Source organism: Pyrus communis, chromosome 12 (genome assembly GCF_041283825.1).
Source record: "Pyrus communis isolate YQ-2024b chromosome 12, ASM4128382v1, whole genome shotgun sequence".
NCBI classification, from domain to species: Eukaryota; Viridiplantae; Streptophyta; class Magnoliopsida; order Rosales; family Rosaceae; genus Pyrus; species Pyrus communis.
Window position 1 is genome coordinate 17,826,038 of NC_142576.1, and position 22,262 is coordinate 17,848,299.

General features: G+C 37.4%; 2 protein-coding genes across 3 annotated transcripts; both read right to left on the reverse strand.

Annotated features, from left to right (window-relative positions):
- LOC137744924 (putative calcium-binding protein CML36) lies at positions 1-1,208 on the reverse strand. Its single transcript, XM_068484740.2, has one exon. It carries the CDS (start codon positions 826-828, stop codon positions 157-159), a length of 672 nt encoding a protein of 223 aa, XP_068340841.2. The 5' UTR covers positions 829-1,208; the 3' UTR covers positions 1-156.
- A 12,417-nt stretch (positions 1,209-13,625) lies between these two features.
- Positions 13,626-19,284, reverse strand: SDP1 (Patatin-like phospholipase family protein). 2 transcript variants are annotated; one of them, XM_088681721.1, is made up of 4 exons: positions 16,936-19,201; positions 16,137-16,280; positions 14,878-15,877; positions 13,626-14,041 (listed from the first exon to the last, which is right to left on the reverse strand). In XM_088681721.1, the coding sequence occupies exons 1-3, from the start codon at positions 18,349-18,351 to the stop codon at positions 14,885-14,887; spliced, it is 2,553 nt and encodes an 850-aa protein (XP_088537847.1). In that variant the 5' UTR covers positions 18,352-19,201; the 3' UTR covers positions 13,626-14,041; positions 14,878-14,884. The 2 variants fall into 2 exon arrangements, with proteins under 2 accessions (XP_088537847.1, XP_068342324.2); XM_068486223.2 differs by lacking the exon at positions 13,626-14,041 and having other exon boundaries at positions 14,641-15,877; positions 16,936-19,284.
- Between the last annotated feature and the right edge of the window lie 2,978 nt (positions 19,285-22,262).

Below are 22,262 nucleotides of genomic sequence, written 5' to 3' on the forward strand. Positions count from 1 at the left end.
TAAGAAAACAAATGTGGTTTGAGATTGATTAATCCAAGCCGTCAGATCTTCTGATCATTTCAATATTTTCAAGATACCGTTAAAAACCATACATCCATTATCCCGATCGAAATTAACAAAAAGAAAATCAAAAGGCCTAAAAGATCAGGATCGTCTTCATCTCTGAAACTCCATCATATGAGCAAACTCCTCAAAGCACACGAATCCATCCCCGTTCTTATCAACCCCTGCTATCATGCGCCCGCACTCCTCTAACGTGCACCGTTCGTCGCCGATTGCCCTGAAAAAGCTCAAAAGCTCCTCCGCCGATATTTTTCCATCGTTATCCGTGTCAAACACTTCAAACGCATCCCGCAGTTCCGAGTCGGCAGCTGGACCGGAAACCGGCCCTACCTGGTTTAACACAGCCTCGAGGCTGATTGAACCGTTACCGTCTCGGTCCACCTCGCTTAGCATCAACGTCACCTCCTCTCGACTCTGCGGGTCGTTACCGAGCCGGCACAGAAGAGCCTCGAGTTCTTTCCTCGACACCACTCCATCATTGTCTCGGTCTATAAGTTTAAACGGTTGCGCCATGTCGAGCTGCAGATCAGCCGAAAGCTCGGACCACTCACCCGATCTTTCGGGCAAAACGCTGGTGGGCGTGGTTACACCGCCGGCGCCGGCCCCGAGCTTGTGGATTGTGTATGAGGAAGAGGATGACGAGGCAGACGCCGTTTCGGACCCGAACGACGGCGGTTCGGAGCGAGATACGGCGGACCGGTCCTTCTTAGACCGGAAGAGGCGTTTCGGACTGAGATTTTTGGAGCTAATTTTGATGAACTTCATGATTGAAGATGAAAACCCAGCTGGGGGAAGAAGTTGTAGATAGAGATAGGATAATAATGGTGATGATGGAGAAGGAGGAGAGACAAAGGGAAAGATAGGAGGCAGAGAGGAAGGGATGGGGGGTTAAATGGTGGGAATGAAGGCACTGCCATAGCAATTTCCAGGAAGCTTCGTGGGGGAACCTTTTCAAGCAGCTGATTTATACTTTGAATTATTGGGATTTCCTAGCCGATTGGGAGATTTTTAGCGGCTTAGCACTGCTGTAAGCCTGTGATTGGTTTACTTAAAAACTTTAAAGTTGATCACACGATGTACAATGAACAGATAGAATATAAGATTATTAGGATGTGTGAGAGGATCCGAAGAGGATATTTATCCTTGTTTAACTTTTTCTGCCACAGTAATATTTTCATGAATTAAATTGGTTTATTTATGCTACTTAGTATTACAGTTTATTGATATTCGTTTTTACTTATAAATGATGGTCGTATGTTCGATTCTCGTTAAAGACAAATTTGAACTATGTTATTTCTATTTTATTATGCTGCTAAACCAGACTCCTCCTAAAATATAATATCGATTGTTAAAAAAATGATTTATTCCTCTCTTTTTTATTATTCTTAATCTTATATTGTTCCCTCCAGAATAATCTTTATTTAGCTTTATTTTGACATCTTTTGAAATTTGAAACAATCACCGTCTTCAATTAATTACTTTATGTTGTGAAATACTAGATCAAAAAGTATGAAATTGTGTCATCGCTATTGTTGGTCTTCGTACAATAATACATTCACATGTGTAAGTTTTTTTTTTTCCATAATAATTGAATCAAAACATCATGTGACGGTAAATTCATTTCATATAAGTCATTATTATAAAATAGACATAATAAGAGCAAGCTCCACATGTGTAACTTCTCAACTACAAGTTTGTTTATTTATGCGGCATGGCACTCATAATTTCCTCTTACAAAACATCATATGTCATTTCAAAATTCCATAGACATTTGTTTATGATAATTACTTGAAGTTCACCTGACACACCTCGACCCAGAATATCCATTAGGATCCCAAATCGAGGCGTGCTGGCCGACACTAGGAAGGTGACGAAGCCATAAGGTATGATAATGTATAAAATGTGAATAAATTAAAATCTAAAAGTGCCTAAGTTCAAGAGTGCTCGGTGAGCGGGTCTGGACCCATTTCACGCGTGATACAGAGCATAGGTATAGTAACGTAAGGTAAGATAATAATTATACCATTAAAAGAAGCCACATGTACTGGGAAGTGTCACAAATCCTCGTCGATACGGAAACTCTGCTGCTAGTACCTGGAGGGGTGCATAAATAGAAAATGTGAGTGAGTGATCGAAACAAGGATTTTCAAAATCCTTTCCATTATCAAAGGTAGTAACCCCTCGCCGTATGACCTATATAATTTCCAACAAATCATACTACGTAAAAGTACGAAATCAAAAGTATACTAATAGTAAACCCGGAAATATACCATTATCCAGCATCTCAATAGCAATACAAATAATCACGTGCTTAATAACCCATACTAGCATGCAAGTCAGAATCACTTATGATGACCTGTACAACGGTACACATATCACATCAATCAATACTAGCACATAAGTCGGAGTCACCTATAGTGACCTGTACGACTTATCTATATCTCATCAATCAATGCTAGTCAATAGCTAATTAATAAGCTAGCCAATAACTCATCAACATGCTAGCCAATAGCTCATCAATATGCTAGCTAATAGCTCATCTACCAAATCCTGCACATGAGTCGGAACCACCAAGTCACCTACAAGTCGGAACCATCTAAAGTGGTCTGTACAACAGGCTGGCACCTACCTTGGATCCAAGATGAGCTTGTGGTGAAGGAGGTGAACAATCATGTGAAGGCTATGCCCTGGCCACGGGCAGGAGCACTAACACCGAGGTGCAGGTTTATAAGCTCTAACATATCTCAACACAATCATACTCACTACTATCACTATCATCAATATGTACTTACCTGAATCTTACCTGGACGTCTGCAGCATCATTTGGTACTTCAAAGAATTCACAATAATTAGGTTCAGGTACTATACATATGAATATGCCATGATGTAAATATGAAATTCAACCATATATAATATTTCCAGATATATAAACATATATACAAATGGCATGAAATGCATAATTGTAACACTCTACTCCCGAACTATTTACTTTCGAGAGTAATCATCAGTGATAAGTCCAAATAGATACTAATTAAATTAACTATCACCACTTACCTTTCCTTACTTCAATTTCTTGATTCTTTACATCTTAATTTATGACCAACATTTAATTACCAAAACCTAAGGTTAAATCTCACATTTTTCACCAATCTCCCTCACACTACTCAATTCCTCAAACAAGGCTATTGTCTTAATTATTTAGTCTCGTTTATTGTATGGCTACATCTAACGTCTCGTTAGACTGCCTACGTACCCTAAACAAGGATCAAGCCATTCGTAGTTCACAATAATTAATTGTAGATGACATGTATATGGATATACTATGACATCTTCTAAACTCAACCATCTATTAGCACTTTAAAACATATACATACATACATACATATATATATATATATATATATATATATGACATGGCATGAAATGCTTAAATCAATTTAGAAGCATTTGTGGAACCATCAATTATATACATATGATAAAAAGGAAAAGATTCACTCACCTGGAGTCCATGCTATGATTCACTAGCATGCATATTGAGGCATCCCGAATGATTGGCGCCTGTGGCCAAGTCTAATTTGGCCTGGAAAGGCTCTAATTTTGCTAAAACCCAGCGAAACCCTATAATTTGGGTGTCTTCAATTTGACTCCATTGCAACTCCGACGTCCTCAAACTTATTTGGGCTTTGTTCCAGGTCTCAAAAGGATGCTATGGGTGGTGGTGATCGAAGGAATTACCTTCGGATTTGATGGGTTGTCACTGCGAAGCCGTCACACGCACCGGTGCATTTTTTCCCAAATTCGACTTTAATCTCCTCAAATTTGTTGTGGGAATGGTAGGAAGGGTCTAGATGATGATTAGGAGTGGTAGATCGACCCAATTCATCAAAAAAAAAAGATGAAATTCGCCAGAGAAACCCACCAGCTACAACCGAGTCGCGGGTAGCACGGGTCGGGTTTATGTTTTGCTGCCATTCTCCTTCCCTCCTTTCTCTTCCTTCTCTTCCTTCTGGTTTGCCATCTTCTTCATCTCTCCTCCTCATTGGCTGCTCATTTCCCTCATTTCTCTTCCACGACTGGGCAGTTTTTGCCTTCTCTCTTTTTATTTTTCGTCTTCTAAATTTTCTATACTCAAAATAAAATAGTAACCATATAATTATGAGAAATGTATGAAATAATAAATAGTGTCCTTATCCACGGACTTTTCGGATTTGTAGTTCCGTAAAACTTTAACCATAACTCCAAATTCACTTCTACTTGCGCTTACACGTCTAGAGCAATAAGCACTACAAAAATACGCCAAGAAAATGATTCTTACGTGACACGACACGACAATCAACAAGAGTCAACATTTTACCTCAAAGGGCATTTTCGTAACGTCACTTATTAAAATTATAAAATTCATAATTTCTAGGGACGGGTTGTAACATCACCAGCTCAATCATCACTAGTTAGGCGTCATTTCTTAATTTTAAAAACTTAAAGATTAATCGTGATAGTAACCAGCCTCTTAACACCTAGGTTCAGTTTGAGCAATTGTAATTGTATATCTAATATCTCATGATTAAAAACAACTGAACCCCTATGTATAGCAGTCTATTCCATGTTTCTTTGGACATTATTCAAAATATTTTTCTCACTTGTTTCATCGTATTCATGGAGATATTAAACAGTTTTCAATTGTAGAAATTTAATTCATTGACTTCAAATTAGATTTGATATGCATAATATAGGAGAAATTTTTATGTCCAGCACAAGGATCACATCACTATTATGGCAAACTCATAAAAACAACATGAAGATCTATGAATTCTTCTTTGGGTGGATGAGGTATAAATACTTATACAATATTTTAGACAACAAAAGACCCTTTAAATTTAAACGACACTATAACCATTCATTAAAAAACAAACATTACAACTTCAAAGCTAATATTGAAGAAATTGGTTCTTGTTTTAGACCACTTTTATGGATGACAATGGCAAGGGCTTGAAATTTGCCCTTCAACTCAAAAAAATAACTCCAACGGGCCAAGTTGAGGAGGTGAGTGCTGGCCATGCGAATCATTATGTTCAGCCTTGCGCCAGTGGGCAAGGCTGACGTCAGTAATGTTCCTTCATTTTTAGTATGGTGTGTATCAACTTGGGCCATTGGGCCGATAGCTTATGCTTTCATGGACCCCGCTACTGCAGCTCGAAAAGAAAGCCCAATGCCTGCTTGACATGGTGCAATGAGAGCCGTTGAATTTTTAACAGCCTGGTGATATCCAACGGTAAAAAAATCTGAAAAAGTTATTGTTGTGCCACATGGTACGTTATGGAGCATTAGATTCAATAATAAAAAAATGAAATGGTTAGGATTAATCCCATCATTAGAAATGGAAAAATGGAAATAGTAGGACAAAAAGAAAAAAAATTAAAATTTTAATTCTATGAATACCTAACCATCTTCTTCATTCCCCTTTTATTTTTAATTAATTATGTGTGTTGTAATGGTATGCTTTGCTTGGTATTTGAATATTTTTTTTTTCTTTTAACAAACAATATTATCTATATCATGGGTTGGGGGAGTGGGCTACACCTTACACTGGGCTATAAATAATATAATTCAAATTTGTTTTTGGCGAGAATCGAATATAACATCTCTCACTTAACAGTAAAGAGGAATACCATTAGACCGTAGTACTAAATGAAACTTGGTATTTGAAATCATATTATCAGAGTTAAACATGGAGTTTTATTTAAAAAAAAAAAATGAGAAACTTACAAAGTTCACACTTAAATACACTTACAAGCAATGTTCTAAAAAACGCTAGGCGCTAGTCGGGCAGTGGCATGGGGCCTAGCGCCTAGGCGGACTAAATGGATTTGAATAAAATTTATTATATATCATATAAATATGAATTTTACACCTAAATGTGTTAGAAATTTGGAAAAAATAAAAAATGTGCAGAATACAAATTGTTTTGTAATCTGAAAGGTTTTGGAAGGCTTTATTGTTTGGATATGATCGCTGATGAGAAACCGGCTTCCAAGGGAAGTTATTGGATTTAATTATGCAATAAATTATTTTGTACAAATCTATAAAATAAGCCCTAGAGATTGTAAAAGGAAACCCAAAGGCCATTGTAGCTCACATCCCCCAATGTATCTAATTTAATTAGCACAGATCCAGAGAGTCCATCCATGCTTCGATATTTACAAAGAACACTCTAGTTCTGTAAAATAAAAATAAAAAACAAAACAAAAAAACAAAGAACACTCTAGCAAAAGGCGATGGAAGTTGAGTTGGCCATCACCCTACTTTTTTTTTTCTCTCTATTCTTCTTGGCAATCTCAGTTAGGATTAGGATTCTCTTTCTAAGTGTATGAAATTGCAAAAGCTTCTGCCTTCTGGGTTTGCAGCTTGTCGGGGTTGCAGTTTCTGGGTTTGTCGAATCAAGTCTGGGCTACACCGCCGAACCCGCCTACCACCGCATAGCAGCCATCTAGGCGGCCCACCAATTTCATCCAACGCTTTACCCCAAATCGCCACGTGACGACAACGTCCAGCGCTTAGGTGGCCTCCTAGGCCGTTTTTTAGAACATTGCTTACAAGGCATAAAAAATAAAAAATATATATTTGTGAATAGTAATCGTCATTGCGCTTGCCCTTAACCAACGAGTAGAATTGCACAAAAGCAATCACTTTTCAAAGAGCAATTCCAAAGCTCTTTCCCTTGCCCTCCTCCAATGGCAATGGGTGAAATTAGTCTTAGATAACAAATGACACACCCCGACCAAGAATGTCCACCTGGACTTGGAATCAAGCTGTGCTAGCTGACACCAGGAAGGTGACGAAGTCATAAGGTGTGGTGATTTGGAAAAATATGAGTAAATTTAAACATAAAAGTGACTAAATTCAATAGTGCTCATATGAGTGGAATTGAACCTATTTCACACGTAATGCCAGAGCATATGTAAAGTACAATAAAATAGGATAAGAATTATACCATTAAAGGTAATCTCCTGTAGGACCATTTGTCAGGAATCCTCGTCGACACAAAAACTCTGCCACTAAAACTTGTGGGGGTGAAAAACAAGGGTGAGTAGGCCCAAAAATAAAGCTTGTTAAAACCTTTTCGAAAACATAATAACCCATTACCGTAAAACAAGTATAGTTTCCAAATATAACATACTACGTATAGTATGAAAATACTTACCGTAAACAGTAATATCTTGAAAATATAATAATTCATAGTATTCTACATATAAAACATATAACATCTGATGCTCATCAACCTATACTGACACATGAGTTCATGTAGAGATATTCTGACATGAACATGACTGTGTGTAATAATAATTTACGATCTAGTACTACAATCACATGAAAATTGGTGCTATACGAATCACGTACGAGTCCTAATTGTCTATAGCAATCTAGGACAGGACTAGCACATCATGGATCCAAGGTGAGTGTATCGGTACGATGTGAACATATACGTGAAGGTTGGCTCTGGCCCGGACGAATACTAACACCAGTGTAGCATGCACGATGATAAATTAACATAAATATGATCAAGGAACATTAATTCAATAGTTCTAGTATAATATTGTTCATGGCTATAAATATAATTAATGCATCTCATAATGGTACGCATATCTGTGCATTCTGTAGGATCTAGGACAATTTCATAATTCACATCATTACGGCATTTCTGATAACGTTAATTTAATTATGACATCATGTAGAAAGTGCATTATTATATATATATATATATATGGAAACTAAATAAATAAATAAATATATATATTTAAAAGAAAATAACCACTCACAATTACTTTCGAGGTCACTTCCGTTTGAGTTAGAAAAGTCGGAATCTCCAATAATAATCGCATCTAAGCATAATATTAGGGCATATTAGTAAAACTCAATTAAAACGTTTGAATTTAGAAAAAAAAAGGAGCTCAAAAATGAAATCAACGCGTTGAAATACCCTAGCAAGGTTCTCAGGAGAATTTCGAAAAAGTCAACGTTGGTCAACAGTTAACTTTAATGGAATTTTCTATCCCCGAACATAAATATTCTATTAAGGTTAACTGCACGTTAATAGAATATTCTTTGGAATATTCCAAACGGATTAGAAATGGGTCGGGGACGAATCCGGGTCGGATTCGGGTTTGGGTTGGTTCGTGGATCCAAGTTTGGATTCGATTCTAGTTTGCGAGTCAGGTTTGGATACCGGTTGGATCCAGATCAGATCCTGGTTTTGGTTCATGGGTCGGGTTAACTCGGCTTGAGGCCAATGCTGCTTCAACCACCGGATTCTAGGGTTTTGGCCTGGAAACTTCCTGAGTTTCGATCGAGTTCAAAACTCAATCATTTCATCGTATAAATACTCAAATTGAAGCTAAGGAGACAAGGATATTTGAGGTTCAGCCGTGGCAAGAATTGACCAGAAAACAGCTCTAAAGTCGTCAGACCCTCGCCAAAAAATTGGGAAATAGCATCCAGAGTTGATTTTCTCTGTCGAACATTACCATGAGGCCAGAAATAACATGAAACTGTGATCTATGACAATCTACGTCGGTTTCGAGACTCACCTTGAACGGAATGGTTGAGAGTTCATCACGAACTCATCGGGAAAGACAATGAACAATGGCCTAGCCACTGTCGGGGTCCCATGGCCTTGGCCTAGGTTTGAGACGAGGAAGATCAGATGTTGATGGTGGTTCTCTGCCATAAAATGGAGATGGTGGTACTGCCCTGGTTTGGGTGGTGCAGCTCGTCGGAGTTGGTGAGGCAAGGTGGTGGTTCATGGAGAGAAAGAGGGAGCTAGAGAGAGACGAGAGGGAAAAAGAGATGAGGGAGGGTGTTCAATAGTCCCCGAGAGTGTGGAGAAGAAAATGACACATAGAAGAGAAGGAGAGGATGGGTGAGGTGTGGGCCTTATAGGCCATAAAAATCCCACCAGAAAAATATTAACATAATAATAATATCTAACCCTAATATCTAGAATAGTGAATTGATTAAATTGCCCTTCAAAATCGTTGTTTCTCAAAATCTTCATCATAGCTCCAAATTTGATTCTGCTTGCACCCACACGTTCGTAACGATGAGTACTCCAAGAATACACTAAACTAGTAGCTAATATGTGTCACAACACAACGGTCGACGAAAGTCAGCATTCTTGCCTCTTGGGGGCATTTTGATCATTTTACACTTTTAGTAATAAAAATAACATAAAACTAGGGACAGGTCTTAACAACAAAGGTGTCGGAAATTGCTAGAAAACGACAAAAGAAGGTTGTCGCTTTTTTATTTTATTTCATTTTAATGAAACAACCCAAATGATTTGGTTCAGGGTTACATGAATTATTTTTTTCCTCCTTGTGCTTATGCACACCGCCTTGCCTAACTCCGATCTGGTAGGGAGAATTTTCGAGGTTTAGATGTGTAGTTGCGTACTTTTTCCATTTAATGGACCTGCCCATCACTAGACCCTTTGTATTTGGTCTCCCCACTCCCTAAAATATTATGGATGTTTGTCACAAATGTTTTTTAAAATTGACCTAACTTATCATTTTGGCCCTTTAATTTCAAAATCAATCAATGTCGTCCCTGAAATTGATTGTATCAAACTAACTTGGTTCCTCTATTACAATTCCGTTAATTACTTTGTTAGTGTGCTGGCTCACATTGAGTGGAAGTTGAAGAGAGGTTCTAACATAATCAACTAGTATAATTCTCTAAAAAAAAAAAAAAAAAAAAAAAAAAACTAATAAAAATGTAAATAACTTTAAAAAAATTCCACAGAATTATAATAGCAACCTACTATTTTGTTGAATGCTCATCATTTCACGTTCAAAAACCTTACTGAATAAAAAAGAAATTCGAGACACTAAAAAATATATTAATATAAGTATATAATTGGGTCGGTTTCGAGTTGAGGAATGGCAATAGCACCACCGCTTTACATCCGACTCGGGTACGTTAAAGAATCCCCAAAGCCCACCCCACACCTGGTCATTGTCCTCCATAACCATGCTCTCAGGGTCGAGTATCCTGGATATCCAAATCCGCGGTACAAACCTGGTCATTGTTCTCCATAACCACTTTAAAGAATCTCATGAACTCTACCAAGATTGTGGACCTCTGAACTCAAGACATGTATTAGAAAACATTGTCTCCCAAGATTTTGGTACTCGTCGTTATGAGCGTGTGGACGCAAATGGTGTGATAACGAGTTAAAATGAATAAGTTACGAACTTTGTAAGGGAAGGGCATTTTGATCAAATTAGGACAACTTTCATTTATGCTCAACTATGCCTCTCCCATTCATTTGTTCTTCGTGCAGCAGCTTCAGAAATGCGCTCTCTCTCTCCCCTCCATCTTCCAAGCTATCTTTCTCTCCCCACTCCATCTTCCATGCTAGGTTTTATCATAACTCATTCATCCAACAACAAAATCGAGCAATGTCGGAGGTTATGAGTTTGTATTGAAACCCTCTTCCTTCTAATGCAAGACCCACACATTCAGATCCATTCTTTGGTTGCTGTACCTTGACTAACCAATTTCGGAGCCGTGAAGAACTCTGGAACACAATGTAACCAGCAGAGTCAATGCATCGTTGCGTTTTGCCCCCCTTCTAGTTAATGAAGGGCATTATGGACTCTTCACATACAAAGTTGATAAAAGAAAAACTATTTTTAGAGTGTGTCATAAACATGCAACCAGATGTCAAAGCATGTATATTATAAAGAAAAAAGATCATCTTCGGATCTTTTCCATCTAGACTATCGAATCAAGTGATCCGGACCTTCTAAATTTCATCCAACAGTAAAAAATTATCACAGTTTTTAAGAAGTCAAAACAGATGGACCGTTAGATGAAATTTAGAAGATCCGGATCACTTGATTCGATGACGTTAGTAGAAGAGATCCGTAGAGGATCGCTTTCCTATTACAAAAGTCAGCAAGCGCTTATGAGACGCAACAACCCAACCAAGAATATGATTTGAGTATTCAAGTTCCACAATGTCGGCGAGGTGAAAACGACGGAATCAGATTCAGGGCCGACTGAATGTTTAAATGAACTAGGTTCGATGGGCAGCACGCGGAAACTGTCGAGCACGCGGAAATAACACGGGAAACCGTGGCGCACACAACTTGATATTCAATTCATGTGATGTGGCGCTACCTTTTGGCCTGTGGGGGGAGAGGCCACTTTGTTTTTTGACAACCCACGTCGTCCTGTTTCCCCAAAGTCAGTGGGCAGCGGTGTCGGACCACCACAACCACGTACTACACACTTCACACGACACATACTGTGGCATTTTGCATTCCCAGAAAAAGAAGCAACTACAATGATGTCTGACTCTTTGGTGTCCACTACTTTTCTATGTTCCAACATATGATCATGATACTAAATAATCAATCTATTTTCCAGCTAACCGATGTATTTGGCTCCTAAAAAGTCCTCGTGTTACATCCTCTTTTGAGAAGTCTTCGTGTTGTATTTTTCTTTCTTTTTACAAGTGGTGGACAACTTGAGCAGTTATGATGCCCACCTCATATTTTTTAATGTAAATTAGTATAAATTATCGTTGTAGTAAAGACAAAAAGTGTTTTCCACCCGTAAGAGACTGAGATTCTCTAGTTCTAACACATTCCAGGTACTCTATACTCCTATGTTTTTATCGTTAGATCATTGATCAAAGATATAGTAACTAAAATTTAACGAATGATAACACTTGAGCATAATAAGATGCTTTAGAACACAATAAAGACTTCTTAGAAGACTAAATTAGTATTGTTTGTATCATACTTCACAAATCCCGAAACTACTAAGCATCAACCAATTAAATATTATACTTCACAAATCCCAAAACAACTGAGCACAAATCAACTAAATATCTTCGAGGACCTACTGAAGGGCTTGTGCCTCTCTAACCAAGTGAGCAATCACAACATGACATGTGTCAACATCAAAATAAAGGTACTAAAGTCCTACATCAACCACTAACGAAAATAGAGGGCTCTCCTCAACTATAAAAGGAGATCATTCTCCCATAATTAATCCATGATGCTATTAGTCTACTTAATCAATTATTAGACTCACTGATGATGATTGTGCTTAAACTTTTGAATCATTTAAACTCTACATTATTAATGAGAACTCATCTACCCTGGTGACGTAACCCAACTTAGGATGAACCATGTGCATTTTGTGTTTGGTTTCTCATCTCTATGTCTTTACTTATTACCTACACTTGAACTAAAGCAATCTTGCAAAAATCACACCTTGAAAGTCTATGTTATTCCAAAATCAACACGGTTTGCATCGTCAAGAACTTTAAGTATTGATACATACAAAATTATAAGTGGTATCCCAATTCAGCTTCTAGAATTTCAACAACTTCAAAAGGGGTGTCCCCAATGGTTCTGGATGTCATGTGTTGTGTATGTGAAAATTTAAATTGGAGCTCATTAGTCCCACTCTCCCCTATTCAAGAAAAGAAGTTAACACTCTCCAGTATGATTTATACTAAAATTTAGAATTAGTTCTTAAACTTTAATCTTAGTTTCTATTTCGTCCTTAAATTAAAATTCCGTTAATTTTAGTCCATGAATTTGAAAATATATGGAGTATTGATCGCTAGAGTTAGCTCCGTAAAAAATTATGAACCAAAATTAACGAATTTTTAATTTAGGCACAAAATCTAAACTAGAGTGAAAGTTCAGGGACCAATTCTATATATTTATTTATTTATTTTTTGTAAAAAATGGGACAACTGGTGGCAAGCCACGATTATCAATCCCTTCCGGGCTTGGGGTGGCTATAGGGAATTTCACCCTACCCATGACTACAATCAAGTAGACTCACCAGCTAGGAATATCGAACCCGAGACCATAAAAAGAAACTATCATTTGAGAGAAGAGGCTACCAACAAAACATTGTCCATAGCATATGTTTGTACCATGCTCAACCAATCCCGAAACTACCAATCACCGGTCAACTTCACACCTTCAAGGACCCATTGAAGGGTTCATAGTGAGGCACTGTTGCTGAAGCACAAGAGTTTCCCTCCAACTAAGAGGCCAATCACAACACTACATGTGTCAATGTCAGAATAAAGCTCATAGAGTCCCACATCGACCGCAGATGAAAGCCGGAGACTCTCCTCAACAATAAAAGAAGACCATTCTCCTCCAATTAATCTCTAATGTCATTATTGTACTTAAACTAGTCATTAAAACCTACTAATGATGATTATGTTTGAACCTATGTATTTATGTAAACCCTTCACTATTAATGAGAACTCCTCTACACCGTGAACGTAGCCAAACTTAAGGTGAATCACATACATTTTGTGTTTGCTTCCCTATCTCTATCTTCTTACATGTTATCCTCATTAGGTAACCAGAGCAATCAAGCGAAGGTTACAAACTTGACATTTTACGTTGTTCCAAAATCTCGCTGATTTTGTGCATCAACAACATATATTTCGGAATTTTTTCAAACAAAATGTAACGATTAAAAGACACGATTATCCTTTATTTTGGACCACCATAAAAAAATTCTTTCTTTGACACATTGGACATATTATAAAATGATAGGAAAAGATTAGGCACTTACAGCTCAATTAATAAATCAATCACTCAAAGATTAATATTTTAAAAGCCAACCTCAAAGAAAGACATAATTTCATACCATTTCAAGTATTTCCACGAGAAGACGTAACTTACCTTCGCTCGCATTTCTTAAAATCAAAGCTTCAACCACTAATTTGAAGCATTTATGTGATTTTGTTGCTTTCTTTTATATATTATGTTGGCCATTCTCTACATATGATTGCCAAGTTCTTAGCATTCTAGGCATAGAAAATAACCTCCATTGATCCTTCCCCACTAGATGACAATATAATAACAGCAACTAGTAGTGACCCGTCCGCAATCAACCAACCACGATGTTCAACTTCCGGCCTACTCCTAAAGGCCTGCAAAATTTGGGGGTAAAGAATTGATGTGTATTCCCAACATGATCAGGATACCAAAACAACAAAGTGCTTCCCCATGATATCAAAGACAACGTGTTAGTGTCATTTGACGTTTCATTTGGTTACTAAATCCCCTTCGGATTAAGTGCACACATGAAATGTGTTTAAGGGGCCAAGTTGTGCAATATTTTATCAAAAGTGGTTCTGCAATATTTAGTTTCTCATCTTTGTCCTCGTGCTCGTGATCAGCATGACAGGATTCATAGTCACCGCCCTCGGATTTGACATTAGGGGGCAAGAATAAAACATTGAAAGCACATCTATTTGTTTCCAAATATTGATAGTAAATATAAGGGTGAGCAATCGACCATGCATTCGCTGGTCACCTGATGACCAACAGAACATTTCTACAATTTCCAATTGCAACTTTTATTGACAATCCTGTTTTCGAACTGCTCAACCACTAATGGGGAATTTACTACGCCCGATGGACTGTTTTATTTCTTAAGGACTATGCTTTATAAGTATGTTTCAATGGAATCAAGTAAAGTTACAGGCAGATAGAGAGAGAGAGAAAGAGAGAGAGAGAGAGAGAGAGAGAGAGAGAATTGTTTTTTTTTCATTCATTGATCCATATGAATCACATTTGTGTACAACTTGTGAATCCAAGTAATTTACAGAGTCAAGGCCTACATGTATGCAGAGCTCAAGATCAATTTCTTTTACTAATTACTGCAGAAGCAAATCAGTGCAATGCTAAAATGTAAACTTCAAGCACTGCTCTTAGTATTTATTTCAGATCAAATTGTTGAATACCATATCTGAGCAAAACGTACCTTAAAATTAGCCATCCACAGTGCTCTGATGAATACAATCATCTACTTTAGGTTGATCCACTGACTGGCAATTAGGTTCCGTTTCATTTAAGAAGGCTTCTGAAGTGATATCAGCATCACCATATTCAGATACAGACCCAGCATCCATGTCCTTTTCCGGACTGTCAAGTTGCACACATTCAGCTACTTCACTGCCGTAATTTTCCAAGTCATGACTACTCCCACTTGAAAATGTTTCTTTCTTCACAATATTGAATACAATTCCATTATGTATCCTTTCAGGCTGCAAGAGATCACCTTCAGTCACCGTAATGCTAGAACCGTTTCCTGAAACCATGCTTCCAAACTCCCTCTTGTCAAATTTTATGCTTTCAGGACTTCTTTCAGGTGTTGTACCTCTTGAGCTTTGATAATAATGGTTATTGCCTCCCATCTGAACCATCATTGACTTCGGACTTGTCAGCACACTTCTGTTCAATTCAGCATCAATGTCCAAATTTTGAACAAAGTCGATGAACTTATTTGCTGACGTTGTCCTCATCAAGGGTCCGCCAGATCTTGTCCAAGAATTGAAATCGACACTCTCAGATTCACTGTCACTTCCATCATATAAATTACGGTGGGTTTGAAAACTTTTACCAGAATGAACTCCACTGGTAGATGCGCCAACACCATGATGGAATGAAGAACCACCATCTCCAATGAGGTCTTCAAGGGAACCACTTGAATTTTCTCGAGCAATGCAATTCCAAGAAGGAATTCTCCTAGATGCACTGAATTTGGTTGTACTAGCTAGGCCATGAGAAGAAGAAGCCGCAGCTCTTTCTGCACTCCTTTTGAGTCTACGCATGTGGTTGAGAATTACAACACACTCATCAAGAGCAAGCTCAATGCCACAATTTGCTTTTATGGCCGAGAGCTTCTCCCAAGTGCACCTTCTACCTTGGTTGGCTGCCTTTTGAAGCTCAATATATGTTGGATTCTGTATGATTTTTGAGTACTGGAAAATATGTCAGAAAAACAAAACGTTAGTTAGTCTCCATCTAGGATTATTAAAAATGATCCAGATGATTAAAGAAAATAGAAAGGTATCTTCAAAATAGTCCTCAACGAAATTTGTTAAACTTGACTTGGCCAATAACGGAAGTTTTAAAAAGAACTTTAATTTAAGGTTCCATGGAAACGATGACCAATCCTAATTCAGTAGTTATTCCCTAGCTGATACTCTGACCATCAAAATTACTACTTTATCCACGTACCTGAGCAAGTGTGGCTGGCATAACAACAGTAACATCACCCTCCCAATCTTGAGCAAACAGCTTGGCAAGTCCACCTAATGGAAAACCAAGTTCCAGGATCTGGTTACATCTATGCTTCACCTCCATTTCAGCAAGATGAGCAAGCTACACAGTTAAATACTAAAATTGATTAATACTCATCTCATCAGAGTGTCAACGTAACGAAATCATGTAACAGACCCAACAGAATTAAAAAAAAATAAATAAATAAAAATAAAAATTACAAACAAATGCCCAAATGATTAGAAATTCTAGCTTAATGTTCGTATACTGTCAATAAGGTGCTTACTGATTAACCAAGATGATAGACTAATTCAATTGACCAAGACGACTATTTGCAAAGCCACTGGATAAGTCCGTAAAGATGTGGCTAGAAGCTTAGTTCAAAACAAATATTTATTAAGCCATTACAAATCTAACTACATCTACGTGACACATCCAAGATTTTTGCATTGCTTGTTATCCCAACTGAGGATCACCTATTCTTTTCGGCTTGCTACTGAGGATACATTTAGTGATAGATAATCATACAACATTTCATCAGCTATATGAAAACATCACTTTTCCCTTCTAACTTCTACAAAGTTTTTAGGTACGGAAAAGAAAAGCAGCATTAAGATGGCAGATGCGTGTTGACAAGCCCTTAACCCTTCATATTCCTAATTAGCAAAATAAAATGACAGCGAGAGAATGCAAAAAAAAAAAAAGGACAAAATCATAAATTTCAAAAGACTTTGAATGGAGGTCTATCAATGAATACCTTAGCAGCGAAGTTGCCTCCACAAGCTCTCACAAATTCCTTTAGCCGTAACAATGGTGCAATATGAGGATTTGCCTGACTGACGATAAAATGATTAACGTTGAACAGTTCTTTCAGCTGCATCATAGGTAAATCTATCTCCAAGCTACCATCTCTCCACCTACGCACTGGCATCGAACCCTCCTCTGGACCCAAATTAAATGGAGGATGATATGGAACAATCTCTCCACTTCTATCCTTTGCCATTAGTTCCTGAGCCTCAAAAAGGCCTGGAAAAGCACAAGAAGCTGTCACTGCACTCCATATAACAACATGAGGTGAAGTCAAGTAGTTAAGGCATCTAGGTGGCTCATGCTTCCTTGGGGAGCAAACAGTTATCCCAAGAATTCGACCTGTCATGTCATAAGCTTCTTGAAACGTCAGGTTACTTGTTAGATGCCTTAACATCATTTGCAACTGCCTGATCTCATGAACTGCCCCACGTGTCATGACCCTCTTGACAACTGTAAAAATCCCGCCCATTTGATCAAAAAACTGCAATGAGTGCCAAGAATCTTCAAAAAAGCTCTGGAGCTCAGGCCAAGACCTAGTGGCAACAACAGAACACATAATGGATCCTACACTGGAACCAGCGATTATTCTTGGCAAAAGCTTATGTTCGACCAGTGTTTTAACGACACCGACATGGAAAGATCCAAGAGAAGCACCCCCACTCAACAGCACGGCAGTTCTCCCAAAAGCATGCCTTGTTTCATGCATGAAAGCCAGCTTCTCTTCTAACGAGAGCTCTTCTGAGTCCGAATCGCAAACCATTCTCAACTGAGTTGTTACCTCATCAATGTATTCCTTAATGAGTTTGGGAACATGAAGTTTCTCCTTGTGAAGCTCAGGGTTGCACATGTTACCGAGATTTCTAACAAGATCTGCTCGCATGCAGAACATAATATCTCTGAGCGAACCCTCTTCACGACGGTGGTGGAGCTCTTGAAGCTTGTTCCTAACTACTTCTTGATCATAAAGGTCTGATTCATTCATCTTTGGTGTCTCTTTATCAAGCATCCTAGCGGCATGAGCCCACTCCTCATAGGTCAATGCAGTTCTCATCATATTTCTCCAAAATTTCCTCCGATAAGCCATTTCCGCCTTGACTTTGACATTCGTGTATCGTTTCAACAAAAAAGCAATGATTGTCACCATTGCCAAAATCCCTTGAGGGTTTCGAGGATGCAACCATGAGAACATGGGAGCCAAAAAGTTTTTGAATCTATAGACAAGACTCAAAAACGTACGAAATATTTGATGCCTCAGATGTGACATTGACTTGCAAAATAAAACCCTGAAAGCGATTGTCCGGCCAACAATGGTTGAAGGTCCAATTGGAAACGGATCAACACTGGCCTCATTACTTATGTCCATGTTTCCAGAGTAAGTAAAATCTCTGTATTTCTATTTCTATGGCAACAAAGCTGAAGAGCTATAAAATCTACAACAGACTTTACAACTACAATACGGTTTTCGAGCCCTCAATGTTTTCGAAAGAATAACAAAACAATCCTGGATGTATGAAGAACTAAGAGCACAATGATTCAAAATGTTCAACAACAGAATTATCTAATGCTTCAACCTTTTAGCTCAAATGAATTGAAAAACTAGTTGCAGATGAAATATTACCAATTTTCCTTGTCTTTGAAGCTTTCCAAATCCCAGACAATTCTGCCGAACGCATTCAAAAGACACAAACTTTGACCCCAAATCCCCAAATTCCCAGCAACCCCACCAGCTTAACAGCTAGGTGGGTACTTTCCAAATCCCTGCCCAACAAAAAGCCCTATGAACTTGATCAAATCCCCAAGGCAATCAAATTAACAAAAAAAGGGTTCTCAGATCAGAAATTGAAATTGCAAACAACAAATAACAGGTGACGGGATTGGATTAACGAAACCTAAAATACCACCCAATGGATTGGATTGGATTGAATTATGGGAGTTTTCGGGAAGTGTGAAGGGATAAAGATATCGGTGTGGTGACGCCGCCTCGATTAGTTTGAATGGGATTCGGATTGGGTAGAAATTTACAAACATGTGGATAAGGCGGCAGAGAGAGAGAGAGAGAGAGGCCACTCCGCTACCTATCCGACAAAATCTTTTGTTTGATGGAAGTTTCTATTTCCGGAAAGTTAACGAACAGAACCGAACGCCCAGAAAACCCAGAAGAAACATACAAGTTTTCAGATTTCGGGATCTTCGGTTAATTTTGGGCTGAGTTTTTGAGTAAAAGAAAACGTTTTTGTTGCTTACAAGAGAAAAACAGCTGCGTCAATGATGACGACCGGGCTACATTATTAAAACCGGATTTCATATCCGATACGAAAAAGGTTACTGATGTGGGCCATTGATGTGGCATCCACGTGCCCAAGCCTCGACACCTCGCACCATGTAAGAGTGGCTCCACTCCTAAACAATAGGAATAGCAACGGTTCGGTTTGAAACAAAAATGCTATATAGATCTCTATAATCATAAAAATTAATTATATCCGCAATCATCAATTAATCATCGGCCATTATCCATTATCATACTCACCGAACAACGAATTCTTCATCGGTTAACGATTGTATCCATATTCGTTCAATTGACGTATGATAATTTAGTAAATATTAATTTCATCATTAAATATTTTATGTATAAAATGATTTAATGAATGTATCTTGTGGAGTATAAAAATTAAGGCTAAACATTGATAATGTGGGCTGATCTTTGATATCTCCCATAAATACTATTGGTCTGGATTCTCATAGATTTTGATTCATATCAAAACTTTTTAACTTACCCACAAAATGCAACTCACACAGTGCAATATATCATATATAATTACTATTATATTGTATATTATTATATTATATATAATTCGGTTCGGATTCAAGGACGGATATGGATTGGGAACTCTTATTACCATATCCAAAACCGTAACCGAATATTATTCACGGTTTTTTCCCATATCCAAAATATACCCTAATTTTCATATCCAAATCCAATCCATTTGAGCGGTTATCCACGGTTATTGAGTTTAACAGTTAGAATTGCCATCCCTACTACACAATCTCCTAGGTTGTATGCAACCTAATTCCTTTTAATAAACAATAATTATTATTAGTGAATAATAACCGTTGAGAATTTCCATTCTTAAATTGAATAGCCAAACAATTCGTATTAAAATATTAATATTTTTTATAAAGAAATAAAATAATAATGAATTATTTATTTTTTATTTAGTGTGTTATTTATGTTGTTTGGAATAACGATGCTCTTGGTTTATATAACGATTCCCTGAATTTAAATAACGTATCCAATTGAATAAATACGAAACTACAACCCAAATTAAATGGAAAATTATGGGATCCGATTTTACACCAAATTCCCTACAAACCACCTGACGAATTTGTGGTGCTAGGACCATCTCCACTTAGTCCCTCTTCTCTTGCATGCCTCATTTGCACCACGTCTACTTTTTCCGATCTCCAAAAATATTTAGAATCCAAAGACATTCCTTCTAATCAAACTAATTAATGTCAATTTGGGTGTAGTACAAATAAATAAATAAAATATTGTCACCTAATCGCTAAATTTTCGCCTCTTCAAAGATTATAACTAGCTGTCAAGCGTTTCTCCAACTAGTAAGTGATAGATTGAGTATTTTCCAACGACTTTGAAGAGATTGATCTGTGCTTCTAGTGCCAAGTGCCTCGCAAAACAAGGTATGAACCGTCTTTCAAAGTTCTCGCAACCTCTGCTCATTACTCGTAATCGGGTCATGAGTGGCTCAAGCCCAACATTCACACAAAGTAACATCTTCAATGATCAACCAATTCAAACCTTCATCATTAGCCTTTTTTTTTTCTTTTTTTTGCAAACAAAAGTATATGAAAACTTTGAGAGAAAGATTTGTTGAAAGTATTTGAAAATATTGAAGTCTGGTGTAAGGTGGAAGTGTATGGTTAGGTATTTATAGAAAAAAAGTTATAATTATTTTTTTGTCTTTTTTAATAAATTTTTTTTATAAATTTTATTAACTTAATTAATCTGGATCGTTGGATTACAAAAAAATTGAAATCCAATAGCCCAAATTGTGACACATATGCCAACGGTAACAATTCCAATTTTTCTGATTTTTTTTAAGCCTGAAAAGTATGGATCGTTGATCTGAAAATCTAATGGTCTAGATTGTGACACGTCATCTAGCCATTGGGGTCGAATTTCAAATTTTTTTTACCCTTGGAAATCCAACAATCCAAAAATAACAGTTGGAAATCCAACAACCCAGTTTTCACCACGTTGTTCCTTTTTCCAGAGCCGTTAGTGCTTGCGCGCTTAAGTCCTGTCAGGGATGCGCCCACACTTGGATGTGTTTTTGACGTGCTTGGTGCAAAAAAATTTTGGAACATGGCTGACGTCACTCTACCCAGTTGCTAGGCCACTCTATTGGGCTCCCCTATAGCCCATGTTAAAGGGTTGGCGAGTTTAGGGGATTGGATTACCTGATAGCCCCACCCGGGGGGGGGGGGGGGGGGGGGAGGGGGGGTTGGAGAGTTTAGGTGTAGACTAGTGATGGAGTCAGAATTTCATATGTGGGAGGGCATCTCACATACATTGGTAATTTGAACTAAAAGATTGAGAGTAATTTGCATAAAAATTGAAAGTTCACTGCATACAAAATCATGCTATGCTTATTGTAACCAATAGGTTAGTAAAAGAACAGTTGGGTGTAGTTGATTATATTGTAGGTTATTTGGTTATGAAATTGCTAAATTGATTGTGTTTATCCAACCCTTGTTGGGAAAAATTCAGAAGCGAAAACACCTCTACATATGAAGATGAGCCTGGGAATAGTGAAGTTGGAAAATCTTAAATAGTCTTAAAACCCGTAGCATTACACATGCATTTTTGCTTGTATAAAATAAAAAATTAAAGCCTATAATGTAGGTAGATAAACACCCTTAAAACCAGTTTGCACATAATTATATTTGATTATCTACCTATATCACAGATTAAGAACATAACCTGCGATTTTATGAAGAACCCAAAATCAATATTCATTTTAAGTAAAAAAACCTAATGACAAAAAACTGGATTTATGATATACTACAAAGAAGAGGAGGAAGACCAAATTTTCAAACTAAATTTTGTAAATTAAATGATGTGCTTTTTGATGATTGGATTATCATTAAATGTTGATTAACGTGCTTATTTTGGTGACATATCATTTAATTTACAAATTAAGTTTAAAATTTGATCTATCTAATATTATCCGAAAAAAATTCCATAAAACAAAA